Source organism: Mauremys mutica, chromosome 9, assembly GCF_020497125.1.
Source record: "Mauremys mutica isolate MM-2020 ecotype Southern chromosome 9, ASM2049712v1, whole genome shotgun sequence".
Taxonomy (NCBI): domain Eukaryota; kingdom Metazoa; phylum Chordata; order Testudines; family Geoemydidae; genus Mauremys; species Mauremys mutica.
Window position 1 is genome coordinate 14,314,061 of NC_059080.1, and position 13,322 is coordinate 14,327,382.

The 13,322-nt window shown below is 38.0% G+C and overlaps 1 protein-coding gene across 3 annotated transcripts in view; it reads right to left on the reverse strand.

Moving 5' to 3' along the window:
- THOC2 (THO complex 2) overlaps positions 1–13,322 on the reverse strand; it is a 105,506-nt gene that overhangs the window by 23,688 nt on the left and 68,496 nt on the right. For all 3 annotated transcript variants that reach the window (XM_045030101.1, XM_045030102.1, XR_006582183.1), the window contains 7 exons: positions 12,062–12,179; positions 11,699–11,878; positions 9,462–9,626; positions 8,045–8,320; positions 6,773–6,914; positions 4,463–4,620; positions 2,995–3,123 (listed from right to left, as the gene is read on the reverse strand). In XM_045030101.1, the coding sequence (XP_044886036.1) occupies positions 2,995–3,123; positions 4,463–4,620; positions 6,773–6,914; positions 8,045–8,320; positions 9,462–9,626; positions 11,699–11,878; positions 12,062–12,179 (1,168 nt within the window). The remainder of the gene's footprint in view (positions 1–2,994; positions 3,124–4,462; positions 4,621–6,772; positions 6,915–8,044; positions 8,321–9,461; positions 9,627–11,698; positions 11,879–12,061; positions 12,180–13,322) is intronic.

The following is a 13,322-nucleotide window of genomic DNA, read 5'->3' on the forward strand; positions in this document are numbered from 1 at the left end:
TGGTAATCGTGAAACCACTTTAGTCAAAAATTTTGGATGCTGCCTTAAGGCTAGTTTGCCTTTGAATAACTGAGTACATGGAGGGTCTGCCATTAGGACCTGCAGTTCACTTACCCTCCTTCATAAGGTTACAGCAATAAGAAAAGCTGTCTTTTGGCAAAGAAGAAATAGAGAACAGAGGCTTGAATGGAGGCCCCATGAGGGCAGGAAATACAGAGTTAAGGTCCCACAGGGCTACTGCTTCTTTTACAGGTGAGAAGAGGCAGAAAACCACTATGGGGTTGGGAATACACCTACTTCCCTTGGATTGGGCGATGGAATGCTGAGATCACTTCCAAGTGGACCCTCAATGAGCTGAGACAGGGCCGGGTGATCTAACATGTAACAGGCAATTTAAAGTGTCCTGAATCTGGGTACCAGACAAATTCCCCAAGCCAATGACTGAACTGAAAAGCATTTCCACTTGGCCAAACAGGTTGATCTACCTCTGAACAGTTCTTTCCCCCAATCTAACCATGCAGCATCCATGCTGAGGTGCAAACTGTACAGACCTGGTGCCACAGCTAACCTTCATAGCCTTTCAGTCCAACCTCTCCAATCTCCTTTCGTTCCAGAAGGCCTTCCTTCCAGGAGATTGTCTTGACCAGGCTAGTGCAATGAGTATCAATTTGGTATAATCCAGCTTCAATTTAAGAACAATCTGAGGGATGAGCGCAATAGGGTAGAAGGCATACAGTAGTGCTGACCCCCAGTTCAGTTGGAAGGCATCAGTCAGGGAGCATGGATTGCAACCCACTCAAGAGCAAAACTGATGGCACTTCTTGTCTTTTGTTGCAAACATGTTGACAAACAGAATGCTCTAGTCACTGAAGTGCCTCAGGATGCTGCTCTTCATGGCCCACTCATGATTCTCAGAGAAATCCCTGCTAAACTGATCGGCCAACTGATTCTGGGCACCCAGTAAATGGATGGTTGTGAGAACGATGTCATCTTTGATACAAGAATGGCAAAACTTTATCGCTTCCTGACACAGCTGGCTGGACCAGGCTCCACCTTATTTGTTCACACAGTACATTGTGGTGGTACTGTCAGTAACACTGTGAACCAACATGCCCCTGATGTGTGAGAGAAAGGCTCAGCATGCACTGTAAATTGCTCAAAGATCTAGGACACTGATATGTAATGATGCTTCCTAATCTGTCCACAAAGCTTGGACTACTAAAGTCTCTATATGCACTTTGCTACCTATTGTCGAGACATCAGTAACTATGGTCTTGGTCAATGGAGGATGAGCGAAGGGCACACCCTCACATACATTATTCTGATCTGTCCACCAGTTTAGGGACTCCAGGACAACTCACATGTTGAACTACTAAGTATATGAAGCCATGTGACCTAGCAACCTCAGGCATGCACAAACCGTGGTTGAGAAGTGAGATTTGAGGAGCAGATATAGGTAACAAACTGAAACCATTCATGTAGGAGAAAGCCCCTCAAACTCATAGAGCCTAGTAGGACCCAAAGAACTAATTTTTTTGTGTTCGAAGTAAAGTGGACTTTCCTTTGTTCAAGATCAGCCCGTCAATCGAAGAAACATAGCATTAATTGGACATGATGGAGGACTTGACCTTCAGACTTGCCCCCGTCTAGTCAATCATGCAGCTAAGGGAAATCATTCACCTGAGAAAGGCTGTCACTATGGTCATGCATTTGGCAAATACACACAGTACTGAGGAGTACTGAGTATTGATAATGATGACCCGTACTATGAATCTAGATACTTCCTATGGTTTGATAAAGCTGCTACATGGAAGCAGGCATCTTGAAGACTGAAGGCAGCAAACCAATCATGATTCAACTGAATCCTTGCTTGGTTGACCATGTGGGATCTTATATATCTGATGTAGTTTTTGAGACTTGGTGGTCAAGTACATGTCTCTGTCCTCCCTTGGACTTGGGGATCAAAAAGTAATGTGAGTAGAGCCCTTTACCCCAGTGTTGTAGGGTAACAGTGTTGTAGTGTCTGGAGCTCTTCAGGAAGCAGCAACTCATGAGATGGGTCCCTGAAAAGAGACACAATAGGGGGATAGCTAGAAATGGGATAGTGTGTTCCAACACAGTGTTTAAGACCCATCTGTCTGCGGTTATTGCTTCACAAGCATGTAGCCGTGGGACTGGGGGATACGACTGGAAGATTGCTGATGACAGGATGAGCCAATTGGTTAGAGGCGGAGTCAGAGGACCTTCTCTATAATTTGTGCCTCCTCTTGGAAAAGTCTTGCTTCCTGAAAGGATAAGCAGGTTATCTGAAGTACTGCTGGGCGCACTGACGGAACTGCTGTACATGTTGTTGTCCCCTAATGATTGGGGTACAGCTGTCAGTGTAATATAGCTTGAGAGTTTATCAGACTTTTCAAAAAAGCAGGAACCACCCATAAAAAGGGAGGTCTTTTATACATCATTACAATTTAGTGCAATACATATCTGCAACCATTTGTAGAAGAAATGCCTGCTTTTGGGAGAGGGGAAGAGAGGTGTGCGCATCTCTCCCCGTGGTTCCATTTTAACTGGCTTCTGACAGAGCTATCAAGCAAATTTCATCATTCTCACATGTTATCTACATGACCACCTGTGGTTAATCCAAGATATATTTACCTTCTAATCCATATGCAGTTTTCAAAGCACTTAAACTTTGATAAGTTAAACCTCCTCCAACTCAACTTAGACACAGACGGATGAAAAGTATGATTCATTAAGCAGAAGTGTTCAAAATGTATGCACGAATTCCTTTCCCATCACAGAAATCCTGCCTTCAAGTAGCAGCAAAGTTTTATAATACATGAAGTTTAAAATTAGAAAACTAGAAAAACAATCATACTTCGTGTTTTTACTGCATTAATACTTTTACAGCAACCATTTTTATTGGGCCTGGCTTACCAGTAGGAATCGTATGATTATTCATGAAACAGACTACAATTTAACAGCTTTACATACCTTTTCATATATGTTTCTATCACTGTGCCACCTCGTAACAGTCTCTAGCATACAGCACAGAAACCTGCCGTATCTACTAGCTTCATTTTCAGTGCAACTTGCTACTGTATAGATTATATCTGAGAAAACCTGTAAAGAACGGAAACAATAGTCAGGCTATGCAATATGAAATCAAAATTATGTTAAAAAAAACCAAACCCAACTGCTTTAGTTTTCATAGATCATGTTCATACGGTTACTAGCGTTACTAGAATACAAAGAACTAATTCCACCTTTAACTCTGAACTCCCTTTCTTTTCTTATCAGTTATTACCTTAACTCCTAACTCATCTCATTGAGCTTGGGCAACAGACATACGTAAACTGTTGACTGTATAAACAAAATGTAGTTCTATTCTGAGTATTACAGAATAAAGGCATTGGGGACATCCCATGCTTACTATCTATCCATGACTCTACATTGAACACATTATGTTTACAAGTAGATGGTTTTTCTAACTGTAAGGCCTTCAAACTCTACCTTGGATCTGAAAGTCAAGCAGGGTTTTTGGCTCTTGCTTATATATAGGTAAATTATGCCCTTGGTGACACATGTGACACCAATGCCTTCAACAGAGCTGCACGGGTAATGCATTAGCTGGATAATAGGAGCTTGGTAAATAATATTGTTGTGATCTGCGCTCTCTCTCTGTGAGGGATGATAGACTGAATTGATCAAGGTGATTATCTTTGCCTTGTATATCACTACCATTTACACAGAGCAATGCAATATTTGGGCAGACAAAGTGGAGGATGACACCTTGGCTCAGCAAAGATGGAACATGCTTTCTGGGGCTTAGAGACAAGAACAAAAGGGAAAGGGAAGGTTTACAGGAAAAACCTTTAGAAGTACACCTCTACCCTGCTATAATGCGGTCGTGGGGAGCCAAAAAATCCCTACCGCGTTATAGCTGAAACCCCGTTATATCGGGGTAGGGGCAGCAGGGCTCCAGCGGTGATTTAAAGAGCTCCGGGCTCCAGCCGCTGAGGGGAGCCCCGGACCCTTTAAAGCGTTGCCTGAGCCCCGCTGCTACCACGCTATATGTGAACCCGTGTTATATCGGGGTAGAGGTGTATATAACTGAAAAGATGTTCCTTGAATTTTAACTTGTATGTTGTCTATTTCTTTTTATCTGAACTTTTTTTGACAGTAAGCTCTTCAGGGCAGGTACGGATGGTTTCCTATGTTTGTACAGTGCTTAGCAAAAGGGGTCCCAGTCTTGACGTGGACCCTTTAAGTGCTATGGTAATAATGATAAATGCAGATTCTGGAATTGGAATATTTCTAGAGATTCTGTTGATGCACGAGTGTCTTTTCACAAGGAAAAAGGATTCAACAAATAGTAATCTTTCAAAAACAGGGTTTTAATAGACTTGTAATATTTACTTAAAAGAAAAAAACACAGCTCCAATACATTCTGGTTACTTACTCTATCATAACAGAGAAGTGTAGAAAAATTGGGCGTTTTCTGTTGATGCACCAGTTCTACAAAGTGAGCACAATAAACAGCATCGATTGCAGAAAAAATGCAGCGAGGAAATATACACAACTGTAGAAATTTCGTGATAGTCTCATTTTTGGTTGATTCTTCAAAAACAAAAGAAATAGAAAGACAAAGAAGGGAAGTGTTTTATGGCAACATCAATTGTACATAATACAGCCAACATTCAAACAAAACCCACAAAATTAACTCTATCACACACGCTTCAGAAATATATTGTGTATTATAACATATTTTAACATCCCAAATTTCCTTTCAAACTACTCAGGGAAAACTTTCAAACCAGATAGATAATCCCTATTAAGATGCCAAGAAAACTAACAGATAAAATGTATTCATTAACCATGCATATTTTTCTCCATTATATACAATGGACTAGATTTGACTCAGAACCACCTCACACTAATTTGTTCTAGTGACTGGAAGACACAATGCAGATGATCAGATTTAGTAAAGAAAGTGAGGAAAAAAGGGATTAAAAAGCAAAGATAGTTCATCAGAAAATAAAAGTTGACTCTCTTTTGGGGGATAACGTTTAATTTCCATTTCCTATGTTACTACTTAGTACCATCATATGTTCTGTAGTATTTTGTAAAATAAAATTTGGTAATTACAATATTTCACTAGGGCACCTGTTATTAATTCTTTGCTAAGTAGTATGAAATTGCCAGCGTGTGGTTTCTTTTTTTAAATAATTATGAAAATTTGTGCATTAGTAACAATATTTATTTTTATTAATAATTTTAGCGCCTTTTGCTAGCTCCGTGTGCTTTTACAAACATTATACATAGTACAATAAAATACTGTCCACACAATCAGAACATAAAGTAGTTCAGATATGTGAAACTTGACTGATGCTATAGCAGAGGAAAAGAAGTCTCTCTACCTCCTGCATAGCCATGGCATTAGACCTCAAAAATATTTCATGTGGCCGTTAGCTTGACAGAACACTTCCACTCCCAGTGCTCTTCTTAGATTATTTGTTAATCAAGGTGACATACAGGAACAAAGCTATGAGAGAGAGCTACTTAAGGGCCTCTAAATTGGAGGCAGAGGACAAAAGATTATAAAGTTCTACAGGTCACCAATCAGCTCAACAATATTCTCCCTCAAAGCCCTATAGAAGCTTGCTGTCTCCATTAATCTCTAAGGGTCAACCATCAAAATGAGTTCATCTTGCTGGGCAAGGTATATCCCAATCTCAAATCAGAGGAGATAACTATCTGTCCTTTAGAGGGAAGAAATCATCACCTCCCAAATTCCAAATCCAACTCACTCATCAGAGCCATGACAACTGCAGGACGATCACAAGCAGGAAGTCTTGCCAGGAAGTCTTTTGTGATCCAGTGAGAAAACCTGTACACCAGTACTACCCCATTCTTGTCTGGGGCCTCTCTCACAAAATGGAAACACTCCTGAGACGGAACTTTGGGGACAGAGATCATCTGTCTTATGAAAGAAGCACAGCTAATACTATCTATATATGCAGCTGGAGACAACTTCGCCAATACTGGTCCTGCGGTGTAACCCAACCATGTCTCAGTTATACATACAAAATGGAAGCCTCATCCTTGATTAGATCATGGAAAATAACCACTTTCCTGACCACCAATTTTACATGTCCCAGTTAAAACAAGAACTGGATGCCTGTCCACTGACAGAATTGCTACAGGGCACAACTAATGGAAGCAACTAAATACACTGGCCAAATTAATGAAGCATTACAACAAATTATTTTTAACTGGCCAAATCTGACTGATTTTTTTAAATAACTGTATCAGTTCTGCACTAGCTTAGGTCAATGCCATGTACACAACACTAAAATCCTTCAAAAACATGGGCCTGGTGAAAAATGGTACTTCCTCAATTAGGATGAATTTGAACTCAAGGCACAGGACTCATGCAAGCACCTGAATAAGTCCTTAATAACAACCTTACATAGGACTTAAGTAGCACATAGGGCATTGTGCACTGGAAAGAATTTTGCCCTAACTTAACTGTCCAGTAAATTAAGCATTTACCAAGTGCCACTGTAAAAGCTGACACACTGCCTAGAATTTGAAATAAAACACAACACTGAAATTAAAGTTCACTTGTCTTGATAATATATGTCAATAACCGATTTTAAAACAAATGATTACAGTGCTAGTATAACAAGAGTTAAGTGAGCAGAACTTTGTAATTTAGATATAGAAAGTGCAGTGACTCTGGAAAACAGCCAAAGTTTCTCATACTTACTTGCCAGAAGCCAGTTATCCTTTTCCAGTTTCAGTCTCTGTAGAACCCTCTGCACATGCTCCAACTGCTTTTTCTCCTCTTCAAGAAGCTTGTCTTGAAGGGCCGTACAACGTTCTTTTTCTTTTTTCTTTTTATTTGGAGGCTACAAATGTCAATGCATTTCACTTTAATATTTGTTATCCCCTACTATATGCAAAAACAAGGATTGAAGATTTGGATTACCGCAAACAAGTTTCAAATAAATATTAATCTAAACAATAAAATAATGTGTTGCTCTGGCAGACATTCCAACCCCACTATACCCTGCTTTAATTATCTGATCATTCACATAATTTTAACCACAACATTCATAGATGGAGATCTTAAGTGAGCCTCTAAAACTGAAGACAAATGTCAAACTTTATTTTCGTAATCAGAGAGCAGTTCTGCAGACCTTACTCAGTGAAGTCATCAAGTGTTCAAACCAAGTAAGGGCTGTAAGGTTCTCTTATGGTAAAATTAGTTTTACTAGACTTGAACCTTCACCTGCAAATATTTACGTGATGTCCATTGTAAAGAAGGAATACAAAGATAGAGATCTGCTTTACTGAATTAGGTAAATTAGTAGTTAAATGCCTGAGTGTTTAATTGCTACAAAAGTAGTTTATTGTGGTGTGCTGCTAAAACATCATTTTTGTTCAACAAAATATAGTCCAGCTATACCAGTGGTTCTCAAACTTTTGTACTGGTGACCGCTTTCACATAGCAAGCCTCTGAGTGCGACCCCACCCCCATATAAATAAAAAATACTTTTGAAGATATTTAACACCATTATAAATGCTGGAGGCAAAGCAGGGTTTAAGGTGGAGGCTGACAGCTTGTGACCCCCCCCCCCATATAACAACCTCGTGACCCCCAACCCCCAGTTTGAGAACCCCTGAGTTACACCATGTAGGAAAAACAAGATTTTCTGTACTGAAATACTTATTGCAAAAATAAACAGCATTTGACCTGTACTGCATTTCCTGCAACAATTTGTACCTTGTTACCACAGGCACAAAATCAAAAAGAGAACCTCTACTAAACACAGTTTGACATTTCAAAAAATTCTAGTATGGAATGGTACCAGTACATAAAATTGATGTTTTATATTGTTCAGAACAGTGATTACAACTATCTTTAATGTACGATTTCATTGGCTGTCATGTTTAGAGATATTTAGGTTTCAATTTGAACATTGAAGTAAATTTTAAATATTCAACTATTTTAAAAGGTTTGCAAGCACAAACATACCATTTCCTGATTGTCATCTATAGCTTTCATCTGGACTTTAAGTTTATTGACTTCTCTGTCATAGCTATTATGTGGAACAGCAAGGTCATACATTGTCAAAGACCAAAATGTAGCATAGAACTGAGGACTGATGTCATCCCAAACTTTAGGAAGGTGCAAGGAGATTACAGCATCATGAACAGGAGCCATCACTAGCTCGCATGACGTGATGTACTTGTGAACTTTGTGCTGCTGTTTGTTTCCCTTCTCAGCTTTTTTAAGTTCATCATATTTTGACTAAAGATTAAAAAGAAAAATATTTGTGATTTGCATTGGTTTTACATATCTAATCATTAGTTTTCTACACTGGTTTTCTACACAATGTCATTGATCATTCAAAGGAAAACTCTATCAAATGTATAGATACAGATTTACGCCCTACCCCAATTTTATATACATAAACCAAACATTAAAGAAATGCCTGTGAAACTTTGAACATTTCTATGGTGGTGAACAGCTCTGATTTTGCACCATCAAGGCTGCCATCTTCTCTGATGAAGAACACCTCTGACCCATTTATTTCCACATGGAAACTCCCTGCTCTCAGTTCCTGTATGCTGGTATCTGGGAGGAGCAATTGCAGGGAAAGTCCTGCTCAATCCCTGCAGCCCAGGGATGAAACATGTGCAATCTAGTCAGCATGTAGGAGCTCTGAAGGTGTGGAGTATACTCAGTGCAGATGCACTCTTCAGCAAATTTAGCTACCAAACTCTAACAAGTCTCTATTCAAAATGTGCAAACTGTAGTTTTTTTAAGAGTCTGATATTCAGCCAAGCGTGAGTAAATTTTCACAGGTACACCAAAGGCATATCTGTGACTACAGGATGACTCCCTTGCAAAAACTCCCTGGATCCACAGCATGCAAGCACAAGAGCTTCTTTACAAAACAGCTCTAAAAATTTCTTTAACATGTGAAAAACATATTCCCTATTGTCATTCTCAGAAAATCATTTTAGCTGAAACCTTCAGGAAAAAAAACAGGTTTAGGCAGACTCCTGGCATGGATAACCTCATCCTTAATTGTTTACGTATGGCAAAATTATAAGCACCTAAGAACAGGATCTTGTAATGGAAAGTATTGGGCAAACTTAAGTATAAACATAGCTACCCACACCACTATCATGCACTTACACTGCACAGAGGTATTTAGTGGTTCATAGTTGTGTTTTTACAGTTGAGAATGCTGAGGCACAGAGGGGTTAAGTGACTTGTCCAAGGTTACAAAGAAATGTTTGTGGCAGAAATGGACACAGCTCCCAAATTACACGCAAATTTTCAGTGAGAACATAACAGAGGTGCACAAAATGTAGCTGGAGTTCAGTGATAACTGATAATATTAAAGCACTAGAAAGTAGACAAAAAGATTGCTTTTACTTACTGAAATATGATGTGCATACATAGGCCTGGAGAGGAAAAATGCAGCATCATGGGGTGTGTGAAACTCATTACAGAGAACGTCAATAGAAGGCACTCGCTTAATGTAATCCTCTGTGCTTAGGTTGGATGCTAAAAATCCACCAAACTGTACCAGAGTATCATGGCACTGAATTGAAACAGAGAAAGAATTAGAGGAACAATTACAAGTTTTTATGGGGGAAAAACTAAGCAGATTTAACAAATATCAACCTTTTTAAGGCAAATATATACATATAGGTAACAAGCCACTAGTCACTTTCCTGAAAGATTCACTTTAAACTACAGATGAAAACATAATATACTAATTCTTTCCATACTACAAAAAACATCTGCCGTTTATGAAAACTAATCCAGCCCCACGTTCTGCAACTAAATAAATTCACCACAAAAATTTATTCAATTCTAAAAGTATTCTGCCCAATTAGGATTCAGCATTCTGCTTTCTAAATGTTTTTTAACCCTTTCTTGTGGCCCTTGAGGATTTTAGAAAAACTGCTAAAATTAGGCGAATATTTTAAAGTAATTTGCAAATTATAACTAAATTAAGATTTTAACTTATTTCAATAATTTTTTTGTCTTTTGCTTTTGTTGTCATGTCAGCACAGGCATTTCAAATATTAGAAAGAAAGACCCCACTCAGCATGTAGAGCATATCAAAGTCTAAGTTTCATATAGAACCATGACATTTTATATCATGATACTTTTTTTTGAAAGCTCCGCTGCTCTTTGTTGAAAATACAATATTGCATGGAGATCCAGCATTGAGAATGGCCCATAGAAAGAGCAAGCCTACAGAGCTTGATTATTTTTGTGCAAAGGCTGTTTTAGCTGAGCCTATGGGCAACAGAAGGTCTTGCTTCCCCATGGACAAAAGCTCCATTTAAGATACTTTAATGAGGTCACAGGGAAAAAAAAGAAAAATCTAACCTCACACACCTGAGAGCTTCCAATACAGATTTTAAATTAATTTAGTGCCACTTGCACCTGTCAGCACAGAGGCCCAAAATGAGAAATAGTGAATGACAAGTAAGATACCACTGACTTCAAAAAATCAGAAACAGGAAGGCTTTGTGAAGATAAAGCAAGAAAATGTTTTAAAAGCCCTTAAAATTAAATTTCTCGAGAACCAGATCAGATAAGCAGAGTAACCTGGCCTAACCCAACGGTTAGAGAGGAGAAAGCTTTTTTAATCAATATGCTTGCCTAGGTTCAGATTTCCCAGTATAAAGGAAGAGCTTTGCTTTAAGCTTTCACATATAGGTCAATGGATTGAATTTGGAATCGGTAGACCAATGACACTAGCAGATGGCTGATTACTTCAATAGGTAAAATAAATAAGTGATCTCTCTTAAATTCCTAAAAGAACGAGACATATCTAGGCCTACTTGTCCACTTCTCCCCTAAATGAAGGTTGGACTAAGGGTCTGATCCTGTAAACACTAACTGCTAAGTGTCCTTTTCTTTCAGTTTTGTGACTTGTTTGTACTGAATAACATAATTAGCTTTTGACACTAAAATAATAATTTATAAATAAGACACCTGAAAAAACAAACTACCAAAATTACAACCGGTATACGGGTCTTTCAAACCTTAACATCTCAATTTATACATCTGCAGGAAGTTAGCCCTGAACTGTGAATACTCACAGGGAAATACATTCGAGAGACAAGGTGGGTAAGGTAATATCTTTTATCATGACAGTGTTAAATTGATAAAAATCAGAATAGTTCAACAGACTTTGAAAAGATACATATAGCACTTTCATGTACTATTCCAATAAGTCATAGGTTATAAAAGGTTTTTCTTATTTAAAATATAACAGAACCCACACTGAAGTCTAAAAGCCTTTTCTTTTTTAGCGATTTTAACATTAACAAACATTGTGAAGTTTGCATGGCAAAACAATAGATCTAGGAATCTACAACTGTTTTTCAAAACAATTCACTTCTAAGTTGAATCAAATCTCAGTCTGACATTAGGGGAAAAATACCTAAACACAAAATCAATTTTTGAGAAAGATAACTATGAAAATACATCATGTGTTCAGTATGTAATTTTAAAGAGGAGGCGTCTTATATTTACTATTTTGACAGTAAAAACTGCTATGCAGTATTTATACCAAATAAGCAAGCTAAACTTAGCTGAAGAATTAAAAACCTTTTTATTTAAAAATGTAAACATGTAATTGTTTCTACTTGCCTGATCGTACAGCTTCCCCACCAGCTTCAAATGTTTCTCCCCTCCCTCCTGAAAGATCACACCATTTCGCTGTTGAGCCATAAGCAGGCACAGTGGAAGGGCCAGATCATGGTCAAGCAATGCATCTTTTAATCTCTGAGAAGATTTTTTAGTGTTTCTGATCTGGCCAAAATATCCACCCTGTCCAGAGAGCCAAGAAAACCAGAAGTTAAGGTATTCTAATTAAGAAATATCACTTTTTTATAGAAAATAGACAAACTGTAAATAGATATAGTATCAGCTTATGACAGTATAAGTAATTCATCAACATTTGCCCAATTTCTTGAACTTCAATAAAACCAGTAAATTAATCTGTACTCCCACCTCAGCTTTTAGCTGTTCTCCACCAGTCATGGCTTCTAGCTGCTCCATTGTCATCTCTTCTGTTATTTCTATTCCAGCCATTTTTTGTACCACCTCTTTTAAAATGAGCAAGTCAAAGCTGCACAGAAGAAAAATAAGAACTACATAAAAATGAAATACTATGAGCAACAGAAACGGTTACTTGCAATAGCTAATACAAAATAAAACCATTGTGTGTTAAAATTGCTGTAGTGAAACAAGACCAAAACACAAACACAACATTCCTTCTCACAAGGCAATTAAGGTTCAGGAATACTGCTAAATGCTGGAAGAAAAACTTTTTGACTACTACTTGTAAATTTTCGAAGTGATATGCCTCCAATGGCCCAAGACCAGGGCCACAGGGTTCTGTGGGAGAGAAATATTGGGATCCAATCCTGCAAACAGTAACAGGTACAGTGCCACTTACAATATCAACAAATTAATTACAAAAAACTGCAGTTGTTCCTTTGTATTTCTTATCTTTACATGCATTTCATGTATATATCAGCCAAACCAGATTAAAAAAACTATTAATGAGAAATCCTCAGATAATTGCTTTTAGTTAAAGAATTGTTTTTGAAGAAGATTCAGTGCACACAGTGAGAGTTTAATGACAGAAACCTAAAGTGAATGTAGCGATCTCACCTTGACCTATTAAACATGTGTTCTGACTTATAAAGTGCAGAAGATATGAAAAGCCACAATGACCACCTCCTCAAGAAATACCTAATTTTGCTTGATATGTTCAACTCAAAAGAAAGGGCAGCAAATTATGACAGATCACATTTCTGCCTTTTAATAAACAACTAAACATATACAACAAGTTACTTTCTGTAGTTAAGTGGTGACTGTACCATTACCGGAGTACATAATAAGGTGGAAATTGGTACGCACATGTGAAACAAGGTTGTCTGTGTTGAGGGGAAGGAAGAGACTGCATTTTTCAACTCCCCGAGCCCTAAAACTATGTGCTGAAATGCCCCTATTTTACTGCTGGTGCAGGGATTGTGTTTTCCTTTCTCTTTTTAAGCAAAAATGCAAGATCTTAACTATTTCAAATAAATTAGTAGCTCACTATTAGCATTCATAAATTATCTTTCACCAAATTTTAAGAAAAGAGTTCATAATACAGGAATATATTATAAATCCATACTTACCAAATATGACAAAACTACCCGTTAAACAATAAAAAACAGGAAAAGAAACAAGCTGCACTAAGCAGTGGAAGGGGAAAGAAGAA